General features: G+C 36.5%; 1 protein-coding gene across 3 annotated transcripts in view; it reads left to right on the top strand.

The window, feature by feature from the left end:
• ART3 (ADP-ribosyltransferase 3) overlaps positions 1–27,612 on the top strand; it is a 59,607-nt gene that overhangs the window by 21,214 nt on the left and 10,781 nt on the right. The window contains exons 1-4 of one of the 3 annotated variants that reach the window (XM_031943979.1): positions 5,632–5,813; positions 7,663–7,741; positions 20,726–20,803; positions 25,436–26,141. In XM_031943979.1, coding sequence (XP_031799839.1) covers positions 20,735–20,803; positions 25,436–26,141 — 775 coding nt within the window. In that variant the 5' untranslated portion in view covers positions 5,632–5,813; positions 7,663–7,741; positions 20,726–20,734. Of the gene's footprint in view, positions 1–5,631; positions 5,814–7,662; positions 7,742–20,725; positions 20,804–25,435; positions 26,142–27,612 lie in introns of those variants that run through there. The other 2 variants (XM_031943978.1, XM_031943977.1) reach the window with 2 other exon arrangements.

Below are 27,612 nucleotides of genomic sequence, written 5' to 3'. Positions count from 1 at the left end.
TGCAAGAAGAGTGAATATGAGAGTGTGGATGTGACAGCTTATTTCGCATTGAAATAGGGACTAATTTAAAAACAGAATCAGAAATCCCTCCTTGCCTCCATATTTACCTAGCACTATATGAATATGAATTATTAAACTAATTGACCTGGAACAGGGAAGTGTCTGAGCAGAAGAATGGAGCTATATAAGAATTACTGTGAAGATTGTGAAGTCTTAAAAGTGATAAGATTTGGCAATGGGTTAGACACCTGAGAGTGAGAATTCCCATGATAATCATAGGGAATGGGGAAGAAGGAAGGATTTTGGAAAATAGAAGAGTTCTGTTTTAGCCATGTTCATGTTGAAATTTCTATGGGATATGTAATTAGTAATATCCAAAATGAAGTTGGTAATGTGAAACTAGAGTTTGACAGATAAATTAGGTCTGGACATATATAGAACTAGGAATCATCTGTATAGGGATGATAATTGAATCATCCATCTGTGGAGAGATATCATCAAGCAAGGTAGTATAAAGTAAAAAGAGAAGAGGATCCAGTTAAAAAACCTGGAGAAATACTCACTGTTAGCATATGTGAACCACCAAAGGAAAATGGGGAGTGGGAGTAACACAGGCAGGGAGAACGACAGGAGAGGAGAGTGTCCTGAAAATCTGGAGAGGAAAAATATTTAGGTTTAGATGATCACAGGGTCACATGTTACAGAGTGGTCAGTAAGGATGAAGCCTAACTTTAGCTGTGGCAACTAAGAGATTATTGACAACTTTGGAGAAAGCCATTTCAGCAGATCGATCAAGTTGGAAGCCAGATTGCAGAGGGTTTAGTGTGTTCCTCAGAGTCTGAAAGTCTTTAATTCAAATATGACCTCAGATGTTTGCTAGCTGCGTAACCCTGGGTAAGTCACAGTTTGCCTCACTTTCCTTAGCTGTAAAATGGGCATAGTAGCACCTACATCACAGGATTGTTGTGAAGATTAAATGAAATACTGTTTGTAAAAAAAAAAAGTGCTTAGCAACATGAAAGACGCTATAATTAATATTTATTTCCTTTTCTTCTTTTTTTCCCAGAAGATCTCTCAGCCTCCTCTAGGAAGAACATTTTGCTTCTTCACCCTCTTTCTCCTTTTGGTCATTTCCTCCCAGAATCTTTATTTTAAGGAAGAATCCAGGTCAACCATGTTATCTCTTTATTCCTCTCTGAGATCTGCTCCTCACTCTCTGGATTGCTTTCTCCTCCAACTCCTCATTTTAGCTACCTTCTCTCCTCCTATCTCCACTTAACAGCTCCATTTAAGTACTGTTTTCCCCATGCAGATATATGATTCTTGAGGGCAGGGACTATCTTTTTTGCTTCTGTGCTTATCTTTGGGCCTAACACATAATGTAATTAATAAATGTTTGCTGTCTGGACTTAAGTGTGTGAGAGAATTGAATCGCATGTTAAAGAGCTCTAGTGTGAGGGCAGGTGTTCATTGAAGAGAGACTGAGCTAGATACATTGAAGAAAGAATGCTCTGCTGAAATCCTGGCAGAGTAGCTACTTTACTAAAGTGATCATCAAGCTCCTTTTTTGAGAAAGCTTAGAGAGTGCAGTGGATAGAGCACTAGGCTTGGAATCAGCAAGTCCTAAGTTCAATTGTGACCTCAGATGCTTATTAACTTGTATCTCTGGGCAAATCATTTGATCTCTGTTTCATTTCCCTCAATTGTAAAATGGGGATAATTATAGCACCTACATCACAGGATTGTTGTAAAAATTAAATGAAATACTATTTGTAAAAAAAAAAAAAATGCTTAGCACAGAGCCTGAAACAGAATAGGCACTATAATAAATATTTATTCCCTTCTTTTCCCCTTTTATTTTATCTTTAAATTAAATTCTTTTTTCATTTATTAAGCATTTATCTTTTTCTCTTCCCACTTCTCTCTTTTATTTCTCAGGGAGTTTTTTTGGGGGGAGTTTCTTTTATGAGGTGATTGATGGCGGCTTATTTCTATTAGACATATTTCTATTTTGCCTTTTTGTTCTAATATGTGTGAACATTTTTCTTTCATGATTTCTTGAAATATATCCAGACTGTCTTTGGTCATAGCTCTCAGTTGATGGTTGTTCAGTTATTTCAGTTGTATGTGACTTTTTGTAGCCCCCAAAGTTTTCTTGGCAAAGGCATCTGAATGGTTTGTCATTTCCTTCTCCAGCTTATTTTATAGATGAGGAAACTGAGGCAAACAGGATAAAGTGACTTGGTCCAGGCTAATAAGTGTCTGAAACTGAAACTGAATTCAATGTACCATCTAGTTTCTCTAGCACTCAGGTAGGTATTCCACTGATTGTCAGGTTATTTTTTCTTGATTTATTTTTCAGGTTGGCTGTTTTCATGATTAGATCTCTTAATGGTTTTTTTTTTCTTTTTCTCAAACTTGTTTTAATATTTTTATTGTCTTGTAGAGTTATTCCTTTCTGCTTATTCCATTTCAGTTTTCAGGGAGTCTTACTTGTATAAACACCTTAGATTAGCTTTGTAAGCACTCATATATAGCACCTTTTATACTAAGGCACTAATTCTCTTTCCAATTCTTTCCTCCATAATACTCATTTGTTTTCCAGTTCTTTCTCTAGCATTTTCATTTATGTTACACTTAAATTTTTATTAAAAATCTCTTGATTAAACTGAAAACTGAGTGGCTGCCCATCTCAGTTGCAGAATGGCTGAATAAGTTATGGTACATGAATGTTACGGAATATTCTTGTTCTATAAGAAACTATCAGCAGGATGATTTCAGAGAGGCTTGGAGAGACTTACAGGAACTGATGCAAAGCGAAATGAGCAGAAACAGGAGATCATTGTACACAGCAAAAGCAATATTATATGATGATCAATTCTGATGAACATAACTCCTTTCAATAATGAAGTGACTGAGGCCAGTTCCAATGATCTTGTGATGAAGAGAGCCATCTACCCCCAGAGAAAGGACTGTGGGAACTAAGGGTAGATAACAACACAACGTTCTCACTCTTTTTGACGTTGTCCACTTGCATTTTGTTTTCTTACTCATTTTCTTTCCTTGGTGATCTGATTTTTCTTGTGCAACAAGAGATTTAACATATATTTTGACATGTATAACATATTGGATTGCTTGCCGTCTAGGAGAGGAGAGTGGGAGGAGGGACGAGGGGAAAATCTGCACAAGGTTTTGCAAGGTTCAATGTTGAAAAATTATCTGTGCGTCTGTTTTGAAAATAAAAAGCTTTAAAAAATCTCGATTCATTCTGTGTGTTCTAAATGATCTTATGGTAAACTATATTTTTCTTGGAAGCTTTGATTATAGATATTTTGAAATTATTCTCTTCTGAGAGAGAAGATATTTTTTGATATTCATGACATCATAGTTCTTTATTTCTTTTTATATACTCATTTTTCCAGTCTTATTTTCTGAATTGGGATCTTTTTTTAGAGCCAGGCTCTCTGTACTTCTGGTATTACTGTCATGCCCTCATATGATCTTGGACAGTCTTATGTGATTTACTGCTGCTTTGTTCTCCAGAAACTGCATGCTGAATTCTTCAGAAGATCATAGTGGGTAGCTTGGACCAGGGAGCTGCAAACTCTCAACAGAATCCCTGATGTCCTAATAAAAGGCATAGTCGGATTGTTGCCATCTGAGGCTTTCTAGACTCCATACCCTAGCTGAGACTATACACTACAGTTGCTGATTTGCCCCTTAGTACAATTTCACTAGATAGTTGCTGATCTCAGCCCCTATCAGCTACATGATTCTGAAAGAATAGAATCAGGTATCTCTGATCTTCTCTAGTAATCAGAGAGATAATGCTGAGGCACTATTTTGGATTACTGTGCCCTGGTTTTATGCCAACATACCGAAATTTTAATTTATTTTCCAAAGTTACCTATTCTACTTCCAGTGTGTGGCTGTGAGATCCTGACCTCTCCATCTTTAATAATCTCTTCCCTGTTTAGTTTTCTATAGGTAGAATTTGTGAACTTGTGATCGAAAGCTGACTGATTATAGTTTCTCCTTAGACTTATAAACTATTACTTGGACTGGAACTTTTAAATTTTTATTGGAATAATGGGGGGAACTGGACTGTTTGCTTTCTGCTATTACACTGTCTTGGCTGATATCCTGGGACCAGCAAAAATCTTCTCTCTGTAGTCTTCCATATTCTGGCATTGAACTCTGGACAGTTGTTATTAGACCTTCCAAAAAGAGTGAGGTCCTTTAATTTTAAACTCAGTTTTACCTGTTATGGCACAGTAGTAAGTGAGTGTCAACCAAAACAAGTGGACAAGTCCATAGTCTTTGTCAGTTCTTAGCTAAGTTTCCTAGCTTTTTTATATGAAGAATTTTACATGATGAGAATGGGCTATTGAAGGTCTAAAATCTTTTCAAGCTTCCATAGGTTACTCAAGGTCTGAGAAAACAAAGATTATAAAGGGGTTATAACCCATATTCTTAAAATTCTAGCAAAAAGGCAACATGGATACATTTAGACATACCTAAATATAACTTTAGGCAGCTAGATAGCTCAGCGGATAGAGCACTAGGCCCAGAGTCAGGAAAATCTGAGTTCAAATGTGACTTTAGACACTTATTAGTTGTGAGTTCCTAGGTATAACATTCAACCTCTGTTTGCCTACAGTATCTCTTTGCCAAAATAAAAACTAAAAACCCACAGGTACTATTGGTGTGCTGTGGTTCATATGATCATGAAGAGCTGGACACAACTGAACAACCAGATGGGTGGATGTGTGCATCCACATGAATTTTCATAATGCATATGTAATTACTGTATGTGTATACTTATATGTATATATACATATAGGTGTGAGTATATACACATATACCCACACACATATTCCCATACCCATATACATGTAATGGTATATATAGGCACATGGAGATATAATACACACACAGCTAAATATATGTGTGCATGTGTATATAATTTCAGTGGAAAGACACTAGCAGCTCAAGGGGAGTAGGATAAAGAAAAGTCTTTGGGAATGCATTCCAGGCATTATTTAATATTATTTTTAGCTGTTTCTGGCTCTTTGTGACCTCATTTGGGGTTTTCTTAACAGTGATACTGTAGAGGTTTGCCATTTCCTTCTCCAGCTCATTTTACAGATGAGGAATTGAGGCAGACAGGGTTAATTAAGGGACTTGCCTACCTAGGGTCACACAGCTAGGAAGGGTCTGAAGTCAGATTTGAACTCAGGTATTTTTGACTCCCAGTCCAGTGCTGTATCCATAGGGCAATCTAGCTTTCACATTCAGGCATGGGGGACAACCTATGCATAGGCATTGCAGGTGACTAATATTGGACATTTTAATTTCCAATAAGATGTTAACTGTTAGTCCGTTTTAGAGGGACAGAGCCTTTTGGTTATATCAAGCATCTAGCTAGATTTAGCTCCATTCTTTAGGATGGCATTTCAAAATCCAAAGGACAGGAAAGGAAGTTATCTTCAGCTTCTGGCCATTCAGAGAATAGACCGATGTGGTCAGAGAATTCTAAGTGGCTTAGAAACATCGTGGACCCATCCGTAACAGTGATTGAAGGCACAGGGAGGAGCCCTAGTATAAATAGCAGTGGCCAAGCAAGGGTCGTTTGTCACTGCCAAGCTGTTTGGGGGTCATCTATAAAAAGAAAAGTACTGCCTGTCTCAGTTATCATTGTCAACAAAGTCTCACCCCACCTTGGAAGGCCAGTCCCTAGCTGGAGAATTGAGGAAGCAACTGGGGACTTAGAATCAACCACTCATCCTCTCTCAAAAGGCAAAAAAAGCAAGGTAAACTTTTAAAATTCTCTACACTAAAATCTAAGAAGTGGGAATGTTTTAGGAGTATATTTGCCCAAATCTGAATAAAGAGGGAATATGGCTAAAGGAAGGAGTCCTGGAGTTGAAGTCAGAGAATTTGGATTTGGAGTCTCGCTCTACCATTTCTTTACTGTGTGAATCAAGGTATCATTTAACTCCATTAGGCCCCTAGTTTCTTTATAGATAAAATGAGATAAAATGCACTGTATGATCTTTAGGGCTGCTGCTAGCTAGTTCTCCTTCTCTGATCCTACATTACATTGTGACAGAGGCACCTCCTACATGAGAGTTGCCGCCAGGTTTTTGGGGAAAGAATGTTGCGCTTCATATCTGCCTTAAATAATCTTTATCTCTATGACTGAGACAAGCCACTACTCATTTTCCTCATCTGTAAAATGGAGATGTAAAGCCATCTCTTTGGGCATCTCTTTTAAGATTTGTCAGAATCACAGAGGTAATACAATATAATATTCTTTGCAACCCCAAAGTACTATGTTATTGTTGGCTATCATTATTTCAAGTAAATTATATCCAAGTGAATGAAACTTTAAAAAAAACTGATCTTTTAAGTCAGGCTTTCAGTCATAGTTTTATATATTTGGTGGAACTGCTGAGTGGAGATGAAAATTTGGGCTACAGTGTTATGGAACTGGTAATGCTGTTGTCCCCTCTAATTTTTGATTTCTGTTATTATTAATATTGACTGATATTTTTAGCTTGTAAAGCACTTTACCCATAAATATATTGTCTATTTCTCACACTGCCTTGAGGCAGGAATACTGAAATTATTATCTTTATTTTACAAATGGGAAAATAAGGGCTTAGAAAAACTGATCATCTCAAAGTAATCTTGTCATTAAGTAGCAGGCAGATTCTCTGAAACCAAATCTAGAGCTCTTTACCACATATTATCTTGCTTCTGCTTATTATCACTAGCTATGGAATTAAATTACCCTGTTGGTACCTTAGAAAGTTGCCAAGGGGAAGGGAAATGTAGAGCAGCCGCCTCAGCTACAGAAAGTACTGCCTTTCATGGGAATAGTGAATAGCCCCATGGCTTCAGCCTGCAGGAGATTTTTAAGTGTTTAGTTTACTTTTTTTGGTCTTGTAAACACAGATTAAAAATTAGGAATTAAACAGAGCTGTAGAAGCTTGCAGGCTTTTAAAAATGTGATGTATGCAGGTTTCTTAATGTGATGCATGTCCCCACCTACAGATCCCAGGGAGTAAAGGCTTCTACTTTTCCTGAGGCTTTCCTGTGATTTGGATGTTTGGTTTGGTTTTCTGGTGTAACTCTCTCTCCTACCGCAACTACGATTACCAGCATGTCTTTGTCACACAAAGGGACTGACCCCAGTGTACAAAGAATTGAAAGGAAGAGTTTTTTACATGTTATTCTTAGTTAACAGTTACTGAAAGCTCTTAGCAGTGAGATCAGTACCCAATTCAAAGACCCCTTCTTCCAAGAAGCTTTTGTTTATACTTTTCTCTTTATTCATTATTTATTAAAGATTTCTTGCCTTCAGCGTTCTCCCCCCCTCCCCAAACATTTTCCTTATACCTCACTATTTACTTATTTATAGCATTGCCTAATGCCTGCTGGATAGATCAAATTCAAGATGTTTAAAAGAGAGCTTACTTCATTTACCTTAAAATTCATCCCTTCTCCAAACTTCTCTATTTCTGGTAAGCACTGTTCTAGTTGTTGATTCTTTTAGTCACCCAAGTTCATAAGTTAGGAGCCATCCTCAATATTTCCCCTCCCCCTAAATTCATTTACTCCAATCATTTACCAAATTTTCCAATTCTGTCTCCCCAGTACCCTGGTCTTACTCAATCCTCCACTTAGACTCACATCACCTCTCACCTATACTACAATAGCTACCAAAAGATTCAAGGTGAGTCTTCTTTTCAGTTTTTTATACAGATGCCAAGGTGGAAGTCTGACCATGTCACTCCCCAGCTCAAGCAATTCCAGTGTCTCTGTTTCCTCTAGGATCAAAGAGAAACAACACTTCACCTAGATACTTCAAACAGCCCATAATCCAGCTCTGGCTTAAAGATAATATGGCATAGTGAACAAAATGCAGTAAACTGGGTTGAAATCCTACCTCAGAAACCAACTATTTGTACCATTTAACCTGGGATGAGATGGGAATTCTTTCCTCATCTGGAAAATGAGGGGGTTGGATGACATAGTTCCTTACATCGCTTTTAGCCCTAGATATACGTTCCTTCCAACACCCAATTCTTTTTCTTCTATTTTAGTTATCAGACTAAAGATTTAATCAACTGAACATAATTGAACCTTTTCATGATGACCCAATGAGCAGCAAACATAATGTGGAGCCAGTAAGATCTGGCTTCAGGTTCACACACTAACACAGACTGGCTATAGAATCTCAGGCAGTGCTTTCTGCATCTCTGAGATTAAAAATTGGAGAGAAGGTGCTGAGCTGTACTGGTGGGATTTCCCCTTGCCATTAAAATCAAAAGGATAATCCCTATGCCTCGCCATCATGATCAGTCTGTGTATTCGGCTGTACGGCTGAGAAGAGGAGTGGTATAATAGAAAGAGCTCTGGATCTGGAGGCAGAGAGAGAGAGACTTGATTTCAAACTCTGCTTCTAACATGTTTTAGCTGTGTGACACTGGGGCACTCATGCAACCTCTCTGAGGTCTAATGAAATAATTTATGGAATTTTGTTGTTGTCCAGTGGTGTCCGGCATTCTGTGACCCCACGGAGGTTTTCTTGATAAACACACTGCAGAGGTTTGCCATTTCCTCCTTCAATGGATTAAGGAAAAGAGAGCTTAAAAATGACTTGCCCAGGATCACACAACTAGCAAACAGTATAGTCCTTCCTGACTCCAGACCCAGCATTCTATCTACTGAGCTACCTACTTGTCTCCAATGTATATAAAGGACCATATAAATGTTAGCTATCATCATGTTGATTATATATATATCAATCTCATCAAATCTGAAAACATACAACTTATTTTCTTGTATTTGTTTTCTTGTAATTGTAATTTATCTTTATTTCCTCTGCAATATAATTATTGAATCAAAGATTAGTGTAACTTTTCCCCCAAGTTATATTTCTTATGCAAAAATATTGAATAAAATTATTCACTAATGTGGAGTCATTCTGAAGTAACCCCATGTTTTAACCTTGCTTGATTTTGACTACATGTAGCCAGCCTGCAGGAGGAAGCAGTCCCACAAGTGCTAATCATGTATCTCCTTTGCTAATCTCATCTCAACTTAATGAGTAAAGAGGGAGCAGCTGCCACACATGCACACTCATATGTCATCATTAGAATTGTGGACCAATCAGAATACTTAGGGAGTAGCAGAGGGGGCACTAATCCCACTTCCTCACGTTACTCATTGAGTAATTCAGTTAAAATACTTTTGCCCTTATTTGGAAGATGCTTACTCCTCTCTATAAAACATCAACCCAATTTGAATCCTAGAGCAATACAGTAGCCCACCCACCAACACTTTTCTGCCAGTAGTGTTAATAAACTATAGCTTTCTCTTCTTGAATTTTGCTTCTTTAATTGGGACAAAGATCCAATCATAGAATTTTTCTTTTCACAGTATCATCATTAGTCATTTTACTTTCTTTGTGTACTTTTATATAAGAATCAAACTGAAAAGGAAAAAAGCATTCACTCACCTCTCTAGCCATTGTGGTTTTTGTCAGTCAGGTCTAGATGTACTTTTTACACTATGCAAATCCCACTCAATAATCACTATACTCCATCCAGAGCTTTTTCTGCACTTATGTGAAGGATGAGAAAGAAGAGTAGCTGGCCACATGTGCTGACAGCCCAGCCTAGTCCCAGATGGTAAAAATGGCTCTGATCCAATTTTATCATGGGACAAAATAAGAAAAACTTTGGATTCAGTTTGGTTCTGACTTTGGGGAAGTTTAGAAAAAATTACTAATAAAATAATAAGGTTTTTTTTTTCTCAATTTGTCTCAGTCCCCTAACCAGGATAAATATCTGGCCTTGAATCCTAGATCTTTCTGTGTCTTTATGACAGTAGTCAAATATTGGTCAATTCTGCTGGAGCCCCCTGGTACATAAATAAGGTAGTGCACTGATCATTAGCATTTAGATCAAACAGATTTATCTAGCCAGCAAAAATAATTCAAAGTACTTAATAACAAATAAGAAAAATAGGAAAAATATTAAAATAGCTCTGTGAATAGCCACAGAGGAGCCTAGGACATATATATATATATATATATATATATATATTCAGTTAGATATAGATTTTGAGGAAGGTATATATATATATATATATATATTCACAAGGGAGAACCAGGCTGAATAATGATCAGGATACCATTATCTAACTCAGACTACCCAAAAAGACAGTCAGAACCCTTTAGGCAATAGGAAGAGCTACACTGAAACAAACTGGAAGGCTACCAATACTGAAACCAGAAATGCTCAAGGACATCTGAAGCCTACCCTGTACCCAGAGGAAAGAAACTTGGATGGGGAAGCTCCCAGAAGATCAGAAACCCCTCACTCTCTTGCCTGGAACTCACAGTTCTGAGATGGTTATGCCTAAGGAATACTGAAAGTTAACAGCATTCTGGCCTGAGATAGTCCAGAAAGGCTCTGAAGTCCAAAGCTCTTTAAACCCAGAAGATCTGGAGCAGGGGTCCTCAAACTTTTTAAACTGGGGGCCAGTTCACTGTCCCTCAGACTGTTGGAGGGCCAGACTATAGTAAAAACAAAAACTTTGTTTTGTGGGCCTTTAAATAAAGAAACTTCATAGCCCTGGGTGAGGGGGATAAATGTCCTCAGCTGCCACATCTGGCCCATGGGCCATAGTTTGAGGACCCCTGATATTCTGGAGGATGGGGCTGGAGGCCTGAAATCTCCTAGTGCTCTGAGTGTATCTGGTAAAAAAAAAAAAAAAAAAAAAAAACAGCAACAGGGAAAATAAAGGTCAGAACCAAACCAGGCCCAACCATTCCATCCAGTAATAGAGGAAGGGTGAGAGCCCAGTTCTTGGTCAAAGTCTAACATCAAAAACTGAGGTAGAGATATGAGTAAAGAGAAGAAACTAGATACCTAGACAAAGTGAAATGAGAGATTAAAAAATGAGGTGAAATAAGAATCCTTTTAGTCATTCTAAAGCATTTGCTATATGGCAGGCTCTGTTCTAAGTACTGGAGATATATAAAGAAGAAAGGCAGTTCCTGTGCTCCCGGAGCCTAATTCTAAAGAGAATGTATAAAAGTAATTTGAAAAGCAGGGTAGGGGAAACAAGGATGGCAATGGGAGTAGAAGGGAAACAAAGAAAGTATGCAGATGTGAGGTGGGGTTGAAAAGTCTCAGGGGAGTGCAACCAGTTGATAAATGAGCAGATAATTCTGCTCCTTAACTGGCGGCTTTGGAGTTCCTAGTTCCACCCTCACATCAAAAGGACATAGGATGGTGACGAGGCAGAAGGTCATCAATATCATACAAGATCAATTCTGATGACTGTGACTTTCCAACAATGAGATGAATGATGCCAGTTCCAATGGTCTTGTGAAGAGAGCCATCTACACCAGACAGAGAAGACTGCAGTAACTGAGTGTGGATCACAACATAGCATTTTCATTTGTTGTTGTTGTTGTTGTTTGCTTGCATTTTGTTTTCTTACTCATTTACTTCCTTATTTTGATTTGATTTCTCTTTTGCAGCAAGAGAATTGCATAAATATGTTTATATATATTGGATTTAACATATATTTTAACATGTATAACATATAGTGAATTGTTTGCCCTTTAGGAGAGGGCATGAGGGGAAGGAGAAAATCTGAAATGCAAGGGTCAATGTTGTCAAATTATCCATACATATGTTTTGAAAATAAAAAGCTTTATTAAAAAAAAAAAAGATTTATTACACTCCCTAAAAAAGTTAAAAAAACAAACAAGCAAACAGAAACCTTCCCCAAAAAGCTTGGATACCATATTTCAAGAAATTAGAAATGAAAGTTGCTGAGATTTGATAGAACCAGAGGGCAAAATGTAAATAGAAAGAACAAAGAGAATTCAACAGAAATATAAAATCATATAAAACTTATATAGCAAAACCTTAAACCCAATAGTGAATGAATACCAAACTGGAAACTGAAGAATCCAGAGCTTCGAAGTTAAAGTAAAAAAGAAAAATCTCAAAAAGGTAAGCAACCAGGAAGAGTTCAAGTATCAAGGGATCACAGTTAGGATCAGAGCAGATTATGTTGTAACTATGCTAAAGAAAAGGATATTTTGGAATGTTTCCAAAGGCTTTTCCAAAACTTAAAAGATAAAGGCTTATGATGAAGAATAACTTACCCTATAAAAGTAAGTATATTATTATAGGGAGGGAAAAAGAGAAGGGAACAAGCATTTATGAAATATCTAGTATGTGCCACTTTAAAACTTTAAAAACACTTTAAGACATTATCTCATTTGAGGCTTACTGAGGTAGGTGCCATTATAATATCTTTCTTAAGGTTGAGAAAATTTAGATACATTTCTCAAACGTTTAGAGAACTGAGTCAAATTTATCTTTTTTTAAAAAAGCCATTCCCCAATTGATAAATGATCAAAAAATAAAATTTGTGCCCAAAGGGCCATAAAATCATGCATACCTTTTGAAACCCAACAATGCCACTACTAGGCAGGTATCCAAAAAGATTAAAAAAATTAAAAAATCAAAAGAACCCTATATGTACAAAAATATTTATAGCAGCTCTTAGGGCATGGGAAATTGAGGGGATGTCCATCAATTGGGGAATGGCCGAACAAATTGTGTAATGTGATTATGATGGAATACTATTGTTATATAAGAAATAATGAGCAGGATTCTCTCAAAAAAAAACCCTGGAAAGTCCTCCATGAACTCTGGCAAAATGAAATATACTGTTTACAAAGTAATTGCAATATTGTGAGATGATCAGCTTTGAATAACTTTGCTGTTCTTATCAATACAATGATCAAAGCCTATTCTGAAAGACTTATGATGAAAAATATTATCCGTACCCAGAGAAAGAACTGATTATGACTGAATACAGATTGAAGCATATTTTTTTTTCTTTTATTTTTCTTGAGTTTTTTTTTGGGGGGGGAGCAGAATCTGAATTTTCTTTCTCAACATGACTTTTATAAAAATATTTCACAAAACTTCACATATATCTTCTCAATGTGGGGGAGAGTGTGTTGGGGAATGAGGAAGAGAATCTGGAACTCAAAGTTGTAGTTTTTTATCATGGGTAAGTCACTTAATTTCTTTATTTTTAATGTTAATAATACCTTTTAATTTTCAAAATACATGCAAAAAATAGTTTTTAACATTCACCCTTTCAAAATCCTGTATTCCAAGTTTATCTTCCTCCCTTTCTCCCCCCCTTCCCTAAATAGCAAGCAATCCAATATGTTAGACATGTGCAATTTCTTCTATACATATTTCCACATTTATCATGTTATGTAAGAAAAATCAGATCAAAAGGGGAAAAAATGATAAAGAAAAAAGCAAGCAAACAATAACAAAAAATAGTACAAATACTATGTTGTGATCTACATTCAGTCCCCCAGTCTTTTTTATAAATGGAAATGGCTCTTTCCATCACAGTTCCATTGGAATTGGCCTGAATCACCTCATTGTTGAAGACACAAGTCCATCAAAGTTGATCATCTCATAATTTTGTTGCCACTATGCACAATATTCTTTTGGTTTTATTCACTTTATTTTAGCATCAGTTCATGTAAGTCTCTCCAGGCCTTTCTGAAATCATCCTTCTGATCATTTCTTACAGAATAATAACATTCCATAATATTCATGTACCATATAACTCATTCAACCATTCCCCAACTGATGAACATGCGCTCAAAGTTTTAAAAACAAATGGAAAAAAATGTTTTACACATAACTGAGAAAGATAAAAATTTTAAAAAAAGGAAAAGAAGGAAATGAAGATTGACTTTGCCCAGGATCACATAGCTAATAAGTGTATGAGGTCATATTTGAATTCAGAACTTCCTGTCTCCAGGCCCAGTGCAGCATTAATTGAATAGAGGATGTTCAAGTATTCCTAATGAAAAGACCATTTTTATGAATAGAAACTTTGAAATGTAAACATAGAAGTCCAAAGAAAGCTCAATAGACAAATACATTAAATAGTTGGGAAAGTCCAAGATAAAATGTCTAAGTTCTTATTAGGGAAAGAAAAATAGAGATGCACTTTTGGAAACAACATATTCAAGATTTTAAGAGAAAAGTAAATCTCCTTTCCTAGGGGAAAGGAGAGGGGAAATGTATATGCTAGGAAATATAGGATGAAGAAGTGAGTAGAACTTAATATTTCTCATAAATGAACAACACAAGAAGACTATACAAACATGGGGGTGGGAAGTATACAAAAATGGGATGGAGTGGACATCATATACACCTCACTCTAATCTGGACAAAGAAGAGTTCAACACAGATATAAAAACATACATACCCAGAACTTGGTATAGAGATATCTTAAACTCAATAAGAAAATGGGCAGAAAAAGGGTATTTGAAGGGTGGTTAAGAGAGAAGGGAAAGTCATGAAAGGAATAGTCACATTCAAGTCAAATTTCAACTTTAGAAAAACAGATTTTGAGGAAAGGGGAAAATAAAAGGAAACAAGGAAAGGATAAGTATCAGTTATCTATAGGGGGGTGGGGGTTGAGGGGCAGTGGAAGATCCCTTATGCCAAAAGATAAAAAGATATAATGTATAAATGGTGAATTTGATATTTAAAAGGAATAGGAAAGCTAAGTTGTTGATAATAATAAATTATTAATAACTATTTTGTAAAATTAAATTCCAAAAAAGATAGTAAATGAAATATATGAATATTTATAATATATGATGTTCAGGCTAACAAAAATTAAATAACTCAATCTCAGAAAAAATATATTGAACCAAGTATAAATGAATTGACAAAAAGAAAACCTCCAGTACCAGATAGATTTATAAATAAATTGTTTCAAAAATTCAAAACAATTAATTGCAATTTTACATAAATGGTTTGCAAAAACTGAAAAATATGAAATCCTATCAAATTCTTTTAGTGATACAAATATAGCCTTAATACTAAAACTAGGAGGAGACAAAGCAAAACAAGAAATGTCTATTGAATATTGAGCTGAAAACAGTGAAAAAAATTATCAAATAAGCTATATAGACAAAATTTTTAAAATCATACCAGATTGGGTTTATCCTAGGAATGTAGTGTTGGTTTATTTTCAGGAAAACTATCATTATAACAGACCATATGTTAGCAAAAATAATTTTAAAAATCATATGATTGTATATTAGTAGATACAGAAAAACTTTTGGCAGAATACAATATCTATTTCTTATAAAAATACTAAAAAGAATAGTAAAAAAAATGGATATATTTTTAACGTGGTCAATTGTATCTACTAAAACCCAGCATTATATATAATATGCATAAACTAAAGACCTTTCCAGTAAGATTAGTGGTAGAGGATAATTATCACCACATTTATTTACTTTAGTTCTTGAAATCCTAGCTATAGAAAAAGAAATGTAAGGGAATAAGCATAGATAAAAAAGAAACAAAATTATCAACTTTTCCAGATGATAGAATGGATAAAATGATGATCCATTTAGGAAACCCTAAAGATATAAATAAAATTAATTGAAACAATAACTTCAGTAAAATAGCTGAAGTTAAAAAATATAAAACAAATTCACATAAAACATCAGTATTACTGTATATGTTTAACAAAGTCAAGCTAGAAGAGATACTCAAATTCCATATACTAAGACCTGTACAGGCTCTATAACAAAACAAATCTAAAACTTCATGTAAATTAAGACTCAAGTATCTAGAGAGAGATTAATTGTCCATGGTTAGACTCTACCAATATACTTATATTAATCTACTCAGTCCATATCAATCAAACTACCAAAGGATTGACTACTTTGTAGAGCTAGGGAAGAAAATAGAAAACAATAGAAAAAATTAAAATTCATCTTCAGTAACAACAAAATAAAGAGCCTCAAAGAAAATAATGAAAATAAAGGGTGAGGGATAGGGATCCAGCAATATCAAAGATAAAACTATACTATAAAGCAATAATCATTAAAACTCTTTAGTGATGGTTTAAAAAATAAGCTAATCAGAGAACAGATCAAATGCAAACCATACAGAAGTGAACAAACATAGAAGCATACATAGTGTTTTATAAACCCAAAGACTCTGAATTACCAGGTATAGACTTGTCTGAAAAAACTTACGCAGGGTCACATAGTAAATTTCTGAGGCAGAACAATCTGTAATTTTGTTCATAAAAGAAACTTTGAGGTGCAGATCCTCTCCATCAACGCGTTTCTACCCCTTCTCTGCAACATGTACTCACAGAGAGTTGCCCAGAGAATGGTGAAGTTAAAGTATGTGGTTACCCAGGGTCACATAGTCGGTATATATCAAAATCAGGGCTTAAACCTAATTATAAAAATAGAATGTTCAAAAGAAAAATTCATATATTGAATTATATGCTTGAAAAAAGAAACGTTAAACACATAATTTCACAAAAAGTTCTTTTTTCCCTTGTATATGGAAATGTTTGTGATTATTGGTCTTCCACATTCAGAAAAACAAAATGAACAAAAAATTAGAAAAAATAACTTTATAAAAAGGCAGTTAGCTGGCTCAGGGGATAAAGCACAGGCTCAGATACTTCCTAGCAGTGTGACTCTAGACAAGTCACTTTACCCTGTTTGCCTCAGTTTCCTCATCTGTTAAATGATCTGGAAAAGGAAATGGCAAATTACGTCACTATCTTTTCTAAGAAAATCCCAAATGTTCAGAAACAATTGAACAACATGCCAGACATTGTGCTAAGTGCTTTACAAATAGTATCTTATTATATCCCCTTCAAAAAGTCTGTGTTCTATCTTAGCTATTGCCTGTATTGAAAAAATATTTCCATGTCTTTGCTAAAGCAATCCTCCATGCCTGGAAAGCATTTCCTAGAAACATTAGCTGCTCACCTCAGGTGTTACTTCTTATATGTAGCTTTTATTACTTCTAAGAATTTTAAGTCTGTCCCCCCTCTTTAAAAGCTAGTTTGGAGGTAGAAAGCCTCCTAAGTGTTGTAGACTATTTGCCATGTTTAAAGTGGAATATCTCTATCTTTTCCTGCTGTTCTTTGTTGGTAAAATGCAAGGAAAGGGTAAATTGCTTGAAATGCAGTTTCTTTTTTTATTTCTATCCATTAAATGTTATCCTACTGAATCATAAATTTCATTAAGGCAGAGAATACTCTGTAAACTCCACAAGGTCAGGTAATAAAATCTTACCACTTTTTATACTTATCAAGTGTTCTAAATATAGTAGGTACTTAGTAAAAGTTGAATCGAATTGATATTGTACAACTTGTGTGGCCCAGGAAGCACGGGGCATCTTGCCTTCTCTAAAAAGCCACAGCTTTCAGGATCATCAGATCAGGTTTGGGTTCAGTCCTGAACCTGGGGTAAGAGTAGGATAGAGCTTAGCCTTGAAAGAGAAGAGTTACGTTCTTATTTGTAATCTTTGGTTTATCCCTTTCCCATCTTAGAGAAGAATTCTGGGGATAATCCCTTAAACAAAAACTGGAGTTTGACTCATATCTAGGATCTTAACAAAAATATTAAAGTCTCCTCTAGAAAAGTACTAAAAAGATAAACCAAATAAGGTAGTGAACAGCACTATTTCTTTTAACACCAAAGAACCAAAAGTACATGTAATACTGCCTCTGTAAAACTCCCCAGTTTATCAATCCTGCTTGCAGGATTGGGTCCCCAGGTAGTGAATGCCACAGGTATACTTAACTTCAATAAAAAACTGGTGTACAATATTAGCTCAAAGCAAATTCTAAAATAGCATGGTAAGAATTCCCTACAGCCTCCAAGAGAGAACTGGGCCTGAAGAGTTGTCTGAAGCATTCATGTAAAGAATATGTGTGTCTTAAGGCTCCAGATTTTCTGGGCCTTAATGTCCTTTCTCTTCCCCCATTCCATTTAGGCAAAACATCTCGGGGGGAGGGGAGGGGTGCTGCTGGAATGTGTTCTTTGCAATCTCATTCTTAAATGCCAAAGTTAGTTCTGTCCTGAGTCTAAAGCTTGCTCTCTTTTCTGCTGCCCGAAGTCCTGCTCCTACAAGTAAACGCCTTGCTCTATGTATAGCTAACCCTATTTCTTCTATTGTATTTTGAATTCTGAAACTGTTAAACAAAATGTCTCTTGCTGGATAAGTAGTTGATAATGGGAAAAGAGGAAGAAAACTTTCTCCTCTTTTGTAGGTATCATATTCTGCAAGGCTCTGAGCCTGACTGACTAGAATTTGGTTTTCTTTAAAGTGTCACATGAGAACATGATCAATTATTGCTATTTCTTTTAATTCCATCAGAGAAAGGAAACACAGAAAGACCAACCAGAAGAAGCAGAAGAGGTCTTGTCAGAAGTGTTCAAGACATAGACCAAGCACTAAAACATGCTTCATGGGAGGGAATCCTCCATCTAATGCCCATTACAAAATCAATTATAGATCAATTTCAGCAGATTGTGTTTTCACTTGACAATTATAATTTCTTAGATTCTGTCTGAGAGAGAAAGGAAAAGAATATTGCCAGAGTATTAATTAGTTCACTTAAAAAATTCTTATCCTTTCTTCCTTTCTGAGGGAAGGAAACAAGACATCAAGAGTTTGTTCATTAGTACTCATGTTCGGTATTTTAATTCATTGTGACAGATCAGAACCAATTGTTAGCCAACCTGATTGTTGGTCTCAATTCTACATGTTAGTTAAATATGTATGTGGCATTGGGTAAATGATGGAGCTTCAGTTTCCTTCTCTGTAAGCAAGGAGTAGCACAGACAATTCGGAAATTCCTTTTTCCTCCTCTAGGTTAGGCAGTGTGCCAGGTGCTAGGAATAAAAAAGACAAAAACGGAACATCCTCTGTCTTTAAGGAAAAGGATGTGGGAACATATATAAGTGCAGGTAAAATAAATACTTCGTGGTTTGGGGGAAGCCACTAGCACCTAGGAGCTCAAGAAAGGTGTTATGTATAAGGAAGCTCTTCAGCTGAACTTTGACAGGAACTAGAGATTCTAAGAGGCAGAGATAAGCAGTGAGCCTTTTGTAGGGAAGGAAGATGGCCCCTCCAAAAGCCTAGAGATGGGAGATGGAGGGTCAGGTTGAAGAGCAACCAAGCCAGGCTGACTAGACTCAGTTGGGATTGGCTGTGAAGGGCTTTAGATGCCAGATGAAGCAATTTGGTCCTACAGCTAGTAGTGATTCACTGGCATTTATTGATCTGAGCTTTAGGAAATCACTGGTAGCTGTGGAAGGCAAACCAGGGAGGGAGGCCACCAAGTAGGCAAGATGTGTTTTGGCCATATTTGCTTCAACCCCTACATCCACTGCATCTGACTCCTCTCTCCCATAGCTGCCACCTTATTTAACACTGTCATCATCTCTTACCTAGATTTTTGCAACAATCTTATCTTTTTGCCTTGTGTCTCTCCTCATTTCAGTCCATCTTCTATACAGCCACAAAAATTCCTAAGTGCAGATAGGACCATGTCACTCCCCTACTCAATCACTCCAATGGCTCCCTAAATTACTGTATTTAATTCTTATAGCTTTTCTTAGCCTGCCCCCAAATTTTCCAGCCTCATTATTTTACCTCAGAAACTTACTTTAAAAAAATTCCTCATGATATTTTAATATCTCTCTCTCTCTCCCCTTCTCTCTCTGTCTCTCTCTCTGTCTCTCTGTCTCTGTCTCTCTCTCTCTCTCTGTCACCTCTGCCTAATGGAATCCCTTACTTCTTTCAAGATAGGCTCAAGCACCATCATCAACTTCATGCCTTTTCTGATGCCCCCAACTATTAATGCCTTCCCAACCAAATTATCTTGTAATCAACTACTCTGTACATTTGTATTTCTTCTCTTTATATTTATGCTATATATTATATATAATGTGTATTACATATAATAATATATATGTATATACATATTACATATATATATTATATTTCTCCAGTTAGCATGTAAGTTCCTTCAAGTAAGCACTGGTTGATACTCTTAATACCCAACTTAGTATCTGGACTACTTAATGATTGATTGAAGCAGAATTGAAAGATCTGATAGTTGATGGGTACCATACTCTAGGAAGGTTGAGGGGTGAGTGTGGAGTCAAGAATGACTCTGAGATTTTGAACTTGTCCCTGGAAGATTGGAGGTGCCCTTGACAGAAAGAGGGAAGTTAGGAAGAGTGGTGAGGGGGGAAGGGGCTTTCTTTTAGCCAGGTGAAATTTGTCCATAGGGCATCCATGTTGAAATGTCTGACAGGCATATTCCTTTTTTTAAAAAGCTATTAACCAATTTATAAAATCCTTAAATATTTTTTAATCATTTTGTCTAAAGGGGAAAAGAAAAAAACATTTAAACAGCACATTAATTGTTTGACTGTTTGTTCATTCCCATCTAGACTATTTAACAGAAGCCTTTCAGATGTGTGAGGGACACTCATCCAAAGCTTACCATCCCATACCTGGAATTTTGCTTCCCCTCTCATATCCCTCCCTCCTTTTATAAGAAGCTAGGAAGTACAATTTTCAGAATATTGTTATTTGTTCTTAAAAGGTCATAGCTACAGAACTATCACAGCTCACAAAATCCATTTTCTCCCATCTTCTAGATGAATTTATTAGCCATTGCTTTGATTTTTATTCCTATCACAAATGAAAATGTTTCTCCTGCCTCCTACCTTGTAATGTTCCCTTTTTAAGAAAAACACACTGCTAAACTGAGTTTATTTCACTTTATTCAGAAGTAAAAAATGAAGACAAATTACCTTGAAATGGTCCCTGTGATGTTGGCAGCCGTGATCCTGATGGAAAGTTTTCAGGTAAAGTGAACCTTGCTAGAGATGAGGGATTTGGATATAGTGATTTATTGTTAGAATGGAAAGCTTCCAGATAACCTTTCCTGAGCCAGTTAAGGGGAGAGGAAGAGAAATGGTGTGGAGATGAGAAAAGGAATAAAAAAAGGCAGAAGAGGAATAAGTAGAAGAGATATTGAATTTTGCTAAAGTAGAGAAACAGTGTGAAATATGTGTGTATGTATACATTCATATGTATATATTGTAAGGAATTTAAAAATTTGTATATGCATTCACATGCATATGTATGTGTATATATGTGAGTATATATACATATCTATGTATATATAGTAAGGAATTTTAAATTTTGTAATAAATTTAGTCTCAAATCAAATCATTCTGATATTTACTAACTGCCTAGGTATAGACATTTCACTATATCTTGCCTCTCTGAGCCTCAGTTTCCTTTTCTGTAAAATGGAACTAATAACACATGACTACCCATCTCTTCAAGTTAATTAAAATACTTTATAAATGTGATCTCTAACTATTAAACAGTCAGTTTCTTTTAACAGATAAAGGAGGGAGGAATATACTATCAGATCTGTTTATCAAGGCTATTTTGTCTGATCCTAAATTTTCAAGTCCTTTAGATTTTATTGAGTGTGGATGTGAGTGAAGTCACGATTCAAGGTACTCTTTGTTCTGAATATACAGTCAACTGTGGCCTCTGGCCAAGGAACATGAATGAGCTCTTAATTTAGCACAGAGATAGATTTTTTTTTTATTTTAGAGTGGGAGTGTGGTCTACATTATGCTCTAGGCTGAATGGTTGAACTATTCAGGTAAACATCCATAAGTTCTATTGATACCACATCTTGTTTGTACTTTCTTCAGAACACAGGAAAATAGTATTTGTAGGATAAAATTTGCTGACATTTGATCTTGCCAGAGCTTACTTACCAATGAGTCTGATATGAATTCAGAAGTGCATCCTATAATACTGCACTTTTTTCTTTTTTTATTCTGTTTTTGCTTTATTCTGTTATTGCTTTACAGAAGAGGTCAGGAAACACCTATATTTAAGTAACTTTTCAAGTTAGGTAGCTCAAAATTTAGTCATCTGGATTTCTTAGTCCTTTATCTAGCACTAACTAACTTTATGTTTTTAGTAAGGGCACTTAAAAATGGAAAAAAATTGACCTTACCTATCTCACCAGTATGGTTGTGGGTACAAAATGAGATAATAAATGTGATATCTGTCTGAAAATTTATTAGAATGCAAGCATTTATGAGAACTACATACAATGTAAGTTTTCATCATTATTAGCATCATGGAAATAATTCTACCACAAACATCCTACTCTATGGAAATTCCTCCTTTTCTTACTAGTAACTTCTAACCCTCAGGCAAAACATATCTCTTGTATATTAGAGAAACTTTTGAAAAGTAATGAAATTAATTTTAAGGCAATCCCTATATTTTAGTACCTAGGAATGTTTTAGATTAAAGTTCTAAGAAACTTTTATTCAAATAATCCTGAAATGTTAAAATTAATCATCATCTATGGGTTCTCAAAAGAATAGCTATCATTCTTCAGAACCACAGAGGGGAGAACAGCCACTTTCAACATGAAGGAGCTTTTATATTTACTGACCCCTTTTGGTCTTTTCAGAGCCTCCAACAAACATCCTTTAAACACAGATATATGACCAATGTCCATGCAAAGCCTTATTCAATTATTTTCTCCAACTTCTAGTTGTAAAAACATCAAGACTTTACTTAATTTCCTGGTATTTAAGTTCACAGAGTTACTGAATACTTAGAATTGGAGTCTAAGGAACCATCATCCAGACTAGTGGTTTCAAACTTAAACAGAAACAAGAGCCATCCAACCACACAAGAATCTCTGTGAGCCACATATTTATTTCTTACCTTTGTTTTCTTGTATTTTTCTTTATTTTTTAAAAGAGCTTTCTCAATTACATTTTTTAAATTTATTGAAAATGTTTATTTTATTTTATTTTTTTTATTTTTATTTTTTAATAACTTTTTATTGACAGAACCCATGCCAGGGAAATTTTTTACACCATTATCCCTTGCACTCACTTCTGTTCCGATTTTTCCCCTCCCTCCTTCCACCCCCTCCCCCAGATGGCAAGCAGTCCTATACATCTCAATTACATTTTAATCTGGTTTGACTTGCACCCTGGAGTGGATTGTGTATTTGATTCCTCTGTCTGCTCTGGACCATCCTCCTTCTTTGATAGATGAAGAAATAGGCTCTGAGAAGGTTAAGTGAGCTGCTTTAATTCATTTAGCCAGTAAGCAGCATAGCTGAGTTCCCATGTAGGTGTCTATCCTGTGATCCCAAACTTTCTTCTACTTCTTGCTTTATAAAAGGGACATATATTTAGTTGCACACTGCCTTCCCAGCTCCATAATCTACAGTATCAGCTGATGTGACATTTTAGATTTCATCTGTGACATGTGGTTAATTATACTGGAAGAGGAATATTGTGGGTTTAAGTGACCAAGTCATGTTCCTAAATCCCTTTCCAGTATGATTCATATAATATGTTCTTCATGCCTAGAATTCTTATTCTCCCTAACTTCCAGTTCAAGTGCCATCTCTCATATAAAGCATTTCTTGATCTCAACAGATGTTAGTCTTCTCTTTCCCAAATCATCTTGGATTTACTTATCAGTGTACATATTATGTATCTCTCCAGTAGGATGTTAAATTCCTTGAGAATAAGGATTGTTTTAATTTTGTAGTATCTCTAGCATTTTTCTCAATCCTTTATGTGTAGTAGGTACTTATTTCTTTAATTGAATATGATTTAGACATACATGTACTCTCTTATTCATTCATCTGTGGGGCTTTAATTCTGACTCTTGGTGACATAGGAGGCCCTTTTCTATGCATAAGTTAATTCTCTGCATAATCCTATCTCCTCCTGACTTCTCCAACATATTGCCCTTACTATGTCCTTGTCTCCTCATTCATTTAAAAAACAAACTCAGCCCTTACTTGATCCTACCACTGCTATTAGCTGTTGTTCCACATCTTTCCTCCCTTTCTCAGCTAAATTTCTTGAAAAAGTTATATATTCTAGAAACCTCCAATTTCTTTCCCAATACTCTCTTCTAAATACTCTGCAATTTTAACTTCTGACCTCACCATATAACTGAAACTACCCCTTCCAAAGTTACCAGTGATTCTCTTCATCGCCAAATCCAGTGACCTTTTCTCAATCCTCGTTCTTCTTGACATCTCTGCAGTTTTTGAGTGTCAGTCATGTTCTTCACTGAATATCTTCTCTAGGTTTTCCTGTTATCGCATTCTCCTGATTCTCTCCCTACCTTTCCAACCATTTCTTTTCAATCTCCTTTGCTGATTCTTCAGCTATGTCATGCCTGCTAATAAACTGTGAGTAGCCCCCAAAGAGCTACCCTGTACATTCTTCTTTTCACTCAGTAGTAGCTTACTCAGTAATTTGATCAGCTTCTATGGTTTAATCATCAGACCTGTGCAAATGATTCCCATATCTGATTATCTAGTCCTTAATTTCTCTCCTGAGTTACAAAAAATCAAGTGACTTTTGTCTATCCCAAACTGTGTCCCATAGGCATCTCACACTGAACATGTTCAAAACCAAACCCATCTTTTCTCCACAGCTCTGCTCCCTGAAGTTCCCTATTACTGTTGAAGGCTCCCAACCACTCTCTTGGGCCTCCAGGCTCAGAACCAGGTCATGCTTGGTGTCTCACTCTCATTCATCCTGCCTTTCCAACCTGTTGCCATTTGGCTACTACTTTGTACTTTACTATGACTCTCTAGTTTCCCTTCTCTTCATTCATACAGGCACCATGCTGGGTTAGGCGCTTATTATATTTCTCCTGGATGTTACCTTAGCCTTCCAACTGGTATGCCTGCCTCAAGTCTTTCCCCACTGTAGTTCTATTGTCTATTGGCTGGCGAGATGGTTTTTGGAAGTGCAGGTCTGAGCATGTCACTCTGTGCTCAGGGAGCTGTCTTGGCTCCCTGTTACCTCCAAGATGAAATATAACCTCTCCTTAAGCTCCTTCTAACCTGGCCCCTTTGTACCTTTTCACTCTTTCACTCTGTACTCCTCTCCCTGCACAGTGGGATCCAGCCATACTGATCTGGGTCACCCATCTCTGGATGGCTTTCCCTCGTCACCACCTGTTCGTTTGCCTGGCTTCTTTCAAGACTCAGCTCAGATGCCATCCCGTGCAGGGATTTCCCAGTCTCCACAGCTGCAAGTGCCTTTCCTTCTCAAATTACCTCCCGTATGCTCCAGTTAAATCTTCGGCACACCTAGTTATTATATGTTCTCATCTATTAGAGTGTAAAGTCATTGAGGATGGGGATTAGTTTTTCCTTCCTTCATTTGCCCAGTCTTAGTAGAGAGTGTACTACAGGATAAGTACTTAATAAAGGATGATTGCTTAACACAAGAGTGAATGAAAATATGACATTTTCTATAGTGCAAAGGCAGTCTCTGAGGGTGAATGTATGGGGAGCCAAGTCTTCTTGCCTTATTTTGAGAATTAGCAAATAGGACAGGAAAGTAAGTGATATGCATAATATTCCTCATTTCCACAATGTATATTTTTTCCTCCTCTTTTAGGTTAAGGGTCATATTTTAAGCATGTCTACCAATACTTTTGATGACCAATACCTGAAGTGTGCTGCAAGAATGGAAACCAAATTTGTTCCCAGATTGCTCGTTGAGGAAAAAAGCAACCATAAGCTCTTCCATTCCGTGTGGACAGAAGCAGCATCCCAATGGGATTTAAAGAAAGCACGGCTGTTGCTTCCTCCAGACTTTCAGGATAATCATGGAATAGCACTCATGGCATATATTTCACAAGCTCAGGGGCAGACCCCCTTTTACCAAGAGTTCAGCTCTGCTGTAGAAAAAGCTGGAACATCTCGAGATGATTATATCTACAGCTTTCAGTTCAAAGCTTTACACTTTTATCTGACAAGAGCCTTACAGCTTCTGAGCCGAGAGTGTTCAGAGAGTTATAGACGTCCAGCATACATCAAAAGCCCTTTTACTTCATCTGGGCTTCGTGGATATGATGAGATCAGGTTTGCCCATTTTACCTCTTTCAGTGTCAAACCTGAACCTTTAACTGGCTCTGAAACACTGTTCACTGTCTACACATGTTTTGGCATTTCTACAGAAATAATTTCTGATTCAGGAAATGAAAGCATCCTAATACCTCTGAATGAGGTTTTTAAATTGACCCAGGAAGGAAATAGAACCAACTTTGTCCTTAGAAGTATGAACAAGACCTGCAGCCATTTTGACTGTGCGTACCTTGGAGGTAAGTGAGTCTGCTTTTTGTAAATGAAATTAGGAGCAAGAAAATTGTGAGTTTCTTAGACTTGGGGATATTAGTAAGATGGAATTGATAAGGAGAGTTTTTCCTTGTTTTCATCTTCTCATTCATGTCTAACCATTTGAAAGTAGTTATAGAACTCAAGGATCCCAGACTTCTCAGTAACTAGAAGTTTGTGGCCATCCTCCTCAGCCAATAGATTTTGTCAGTCCCTTGCCTTGTGGATCCATGGCTACTGTTTTCAAAAAGCCCAAGAACAAGGCTATCTGGGCTTAGATGTTTTTCAAGGAGCTTTATGAGCATAGGGACCTAGCCCTAGAAAACAGGTGACTTGAGGTCTGAGCACTCAAGATCACATCTGACCTCTTACCAACTGGGCAACCGTAGCAAAATCACTTCACTCTCTTGGAACTCCTTTTTCCTTTTGCAAAATGATCCCTAAAATATCTTTCAGTTCAAAGTGTTGTAATTTCTTTAGATTCTTGTCTAGCCATCATGGTTCTCTTAATTCCACCATCAATTTGCAGATATCAGAGTCTATATATGTAGCTGATGCAGTTTGAATCTCTGTCATTTAGAAAAAATGTCAGTGGGCCACCTGGATTATGAAAGATCTTCAGCATTTCCTTTAGAATCAAAGAATAAGTATCCTGTAGCAGAGGGGGCAAACAAATATCTACCTAGTCTTATAAATCTCCAGCCACAAGAAAGGACATTCATATAGTAACACATAAGTCAGTCGTTAAAGCTTCTGCTGTGTGAAATCACAGGATGTACCAGTGTGTGTGTGGATATGAGGAGAAGGATGCAGGCGGAAGCTAGGACTGAATAGAAGTGTTGGTCATCTTTGCATTTGGGCTTGTGTACACTGACTCCAAGTTCAGTGTCCTGGTTTCTTTGCCTCTAAGGGGAGGATGGGGAAGCATTTAGGCCTTCCACTAGCATGACCTCAAGCTCCTCTGCAGTGAGCTCAGAAGCTTCAGTTCTCTCTACGACTAGCTGTGTTTCTCTGGACACATTACTTCTCTTCTTTGGCCCTCAGTTTCTTCCTTTGTAAAATAAAAAGGATGTAGCTTGTGGAACTGGACTTTTTAGTAATTTAGTCCATAGGACAATGGAACCCTATTTAGAGCCAAGTACTCAATCCTCCAAAAAGGTAGAGTAACTTGTATATAAATAGCTGGATGTCTTCTGAGAAGGACTTGATTAGTCTAAGCTTACGAAGCTCAATGAGAGCAGGAAACATATCTTAACTATCTTTGTAAACCCCCCCCCCAATTCCCCCTATCAAATAATAATGCTGCTCACATAGTAGGCACATCATAATGATGATTGAATGAATGGATAAATGAATTACCTGTATGCTGTGGTGTAGAGGTGAACAGCTTAATTGGGATTCTTTTCTTTGTGCCAAAGTAAAAAAATTCCAGACTCTGCAGTAGAAGAGCAGTTAGGC

This window comes from Sarcophilus harrisii, chromosome 6 (genome assembly GCF_902635505.1).
Source record: "Sarcophilus harrisii chromosome 6, mSarHar1.11, whole genome shotgun sequence".
Lineage (NCBI taxonomy): Eukaryota > Metazoa > Chordata > Mammalia > Dasyuromorphia > Dasyuridae > Sarcophilus > Sarcophilus harrisii.
This window is presented reverse-complemented; position numbering and strand designations above follow the sequence as displayed.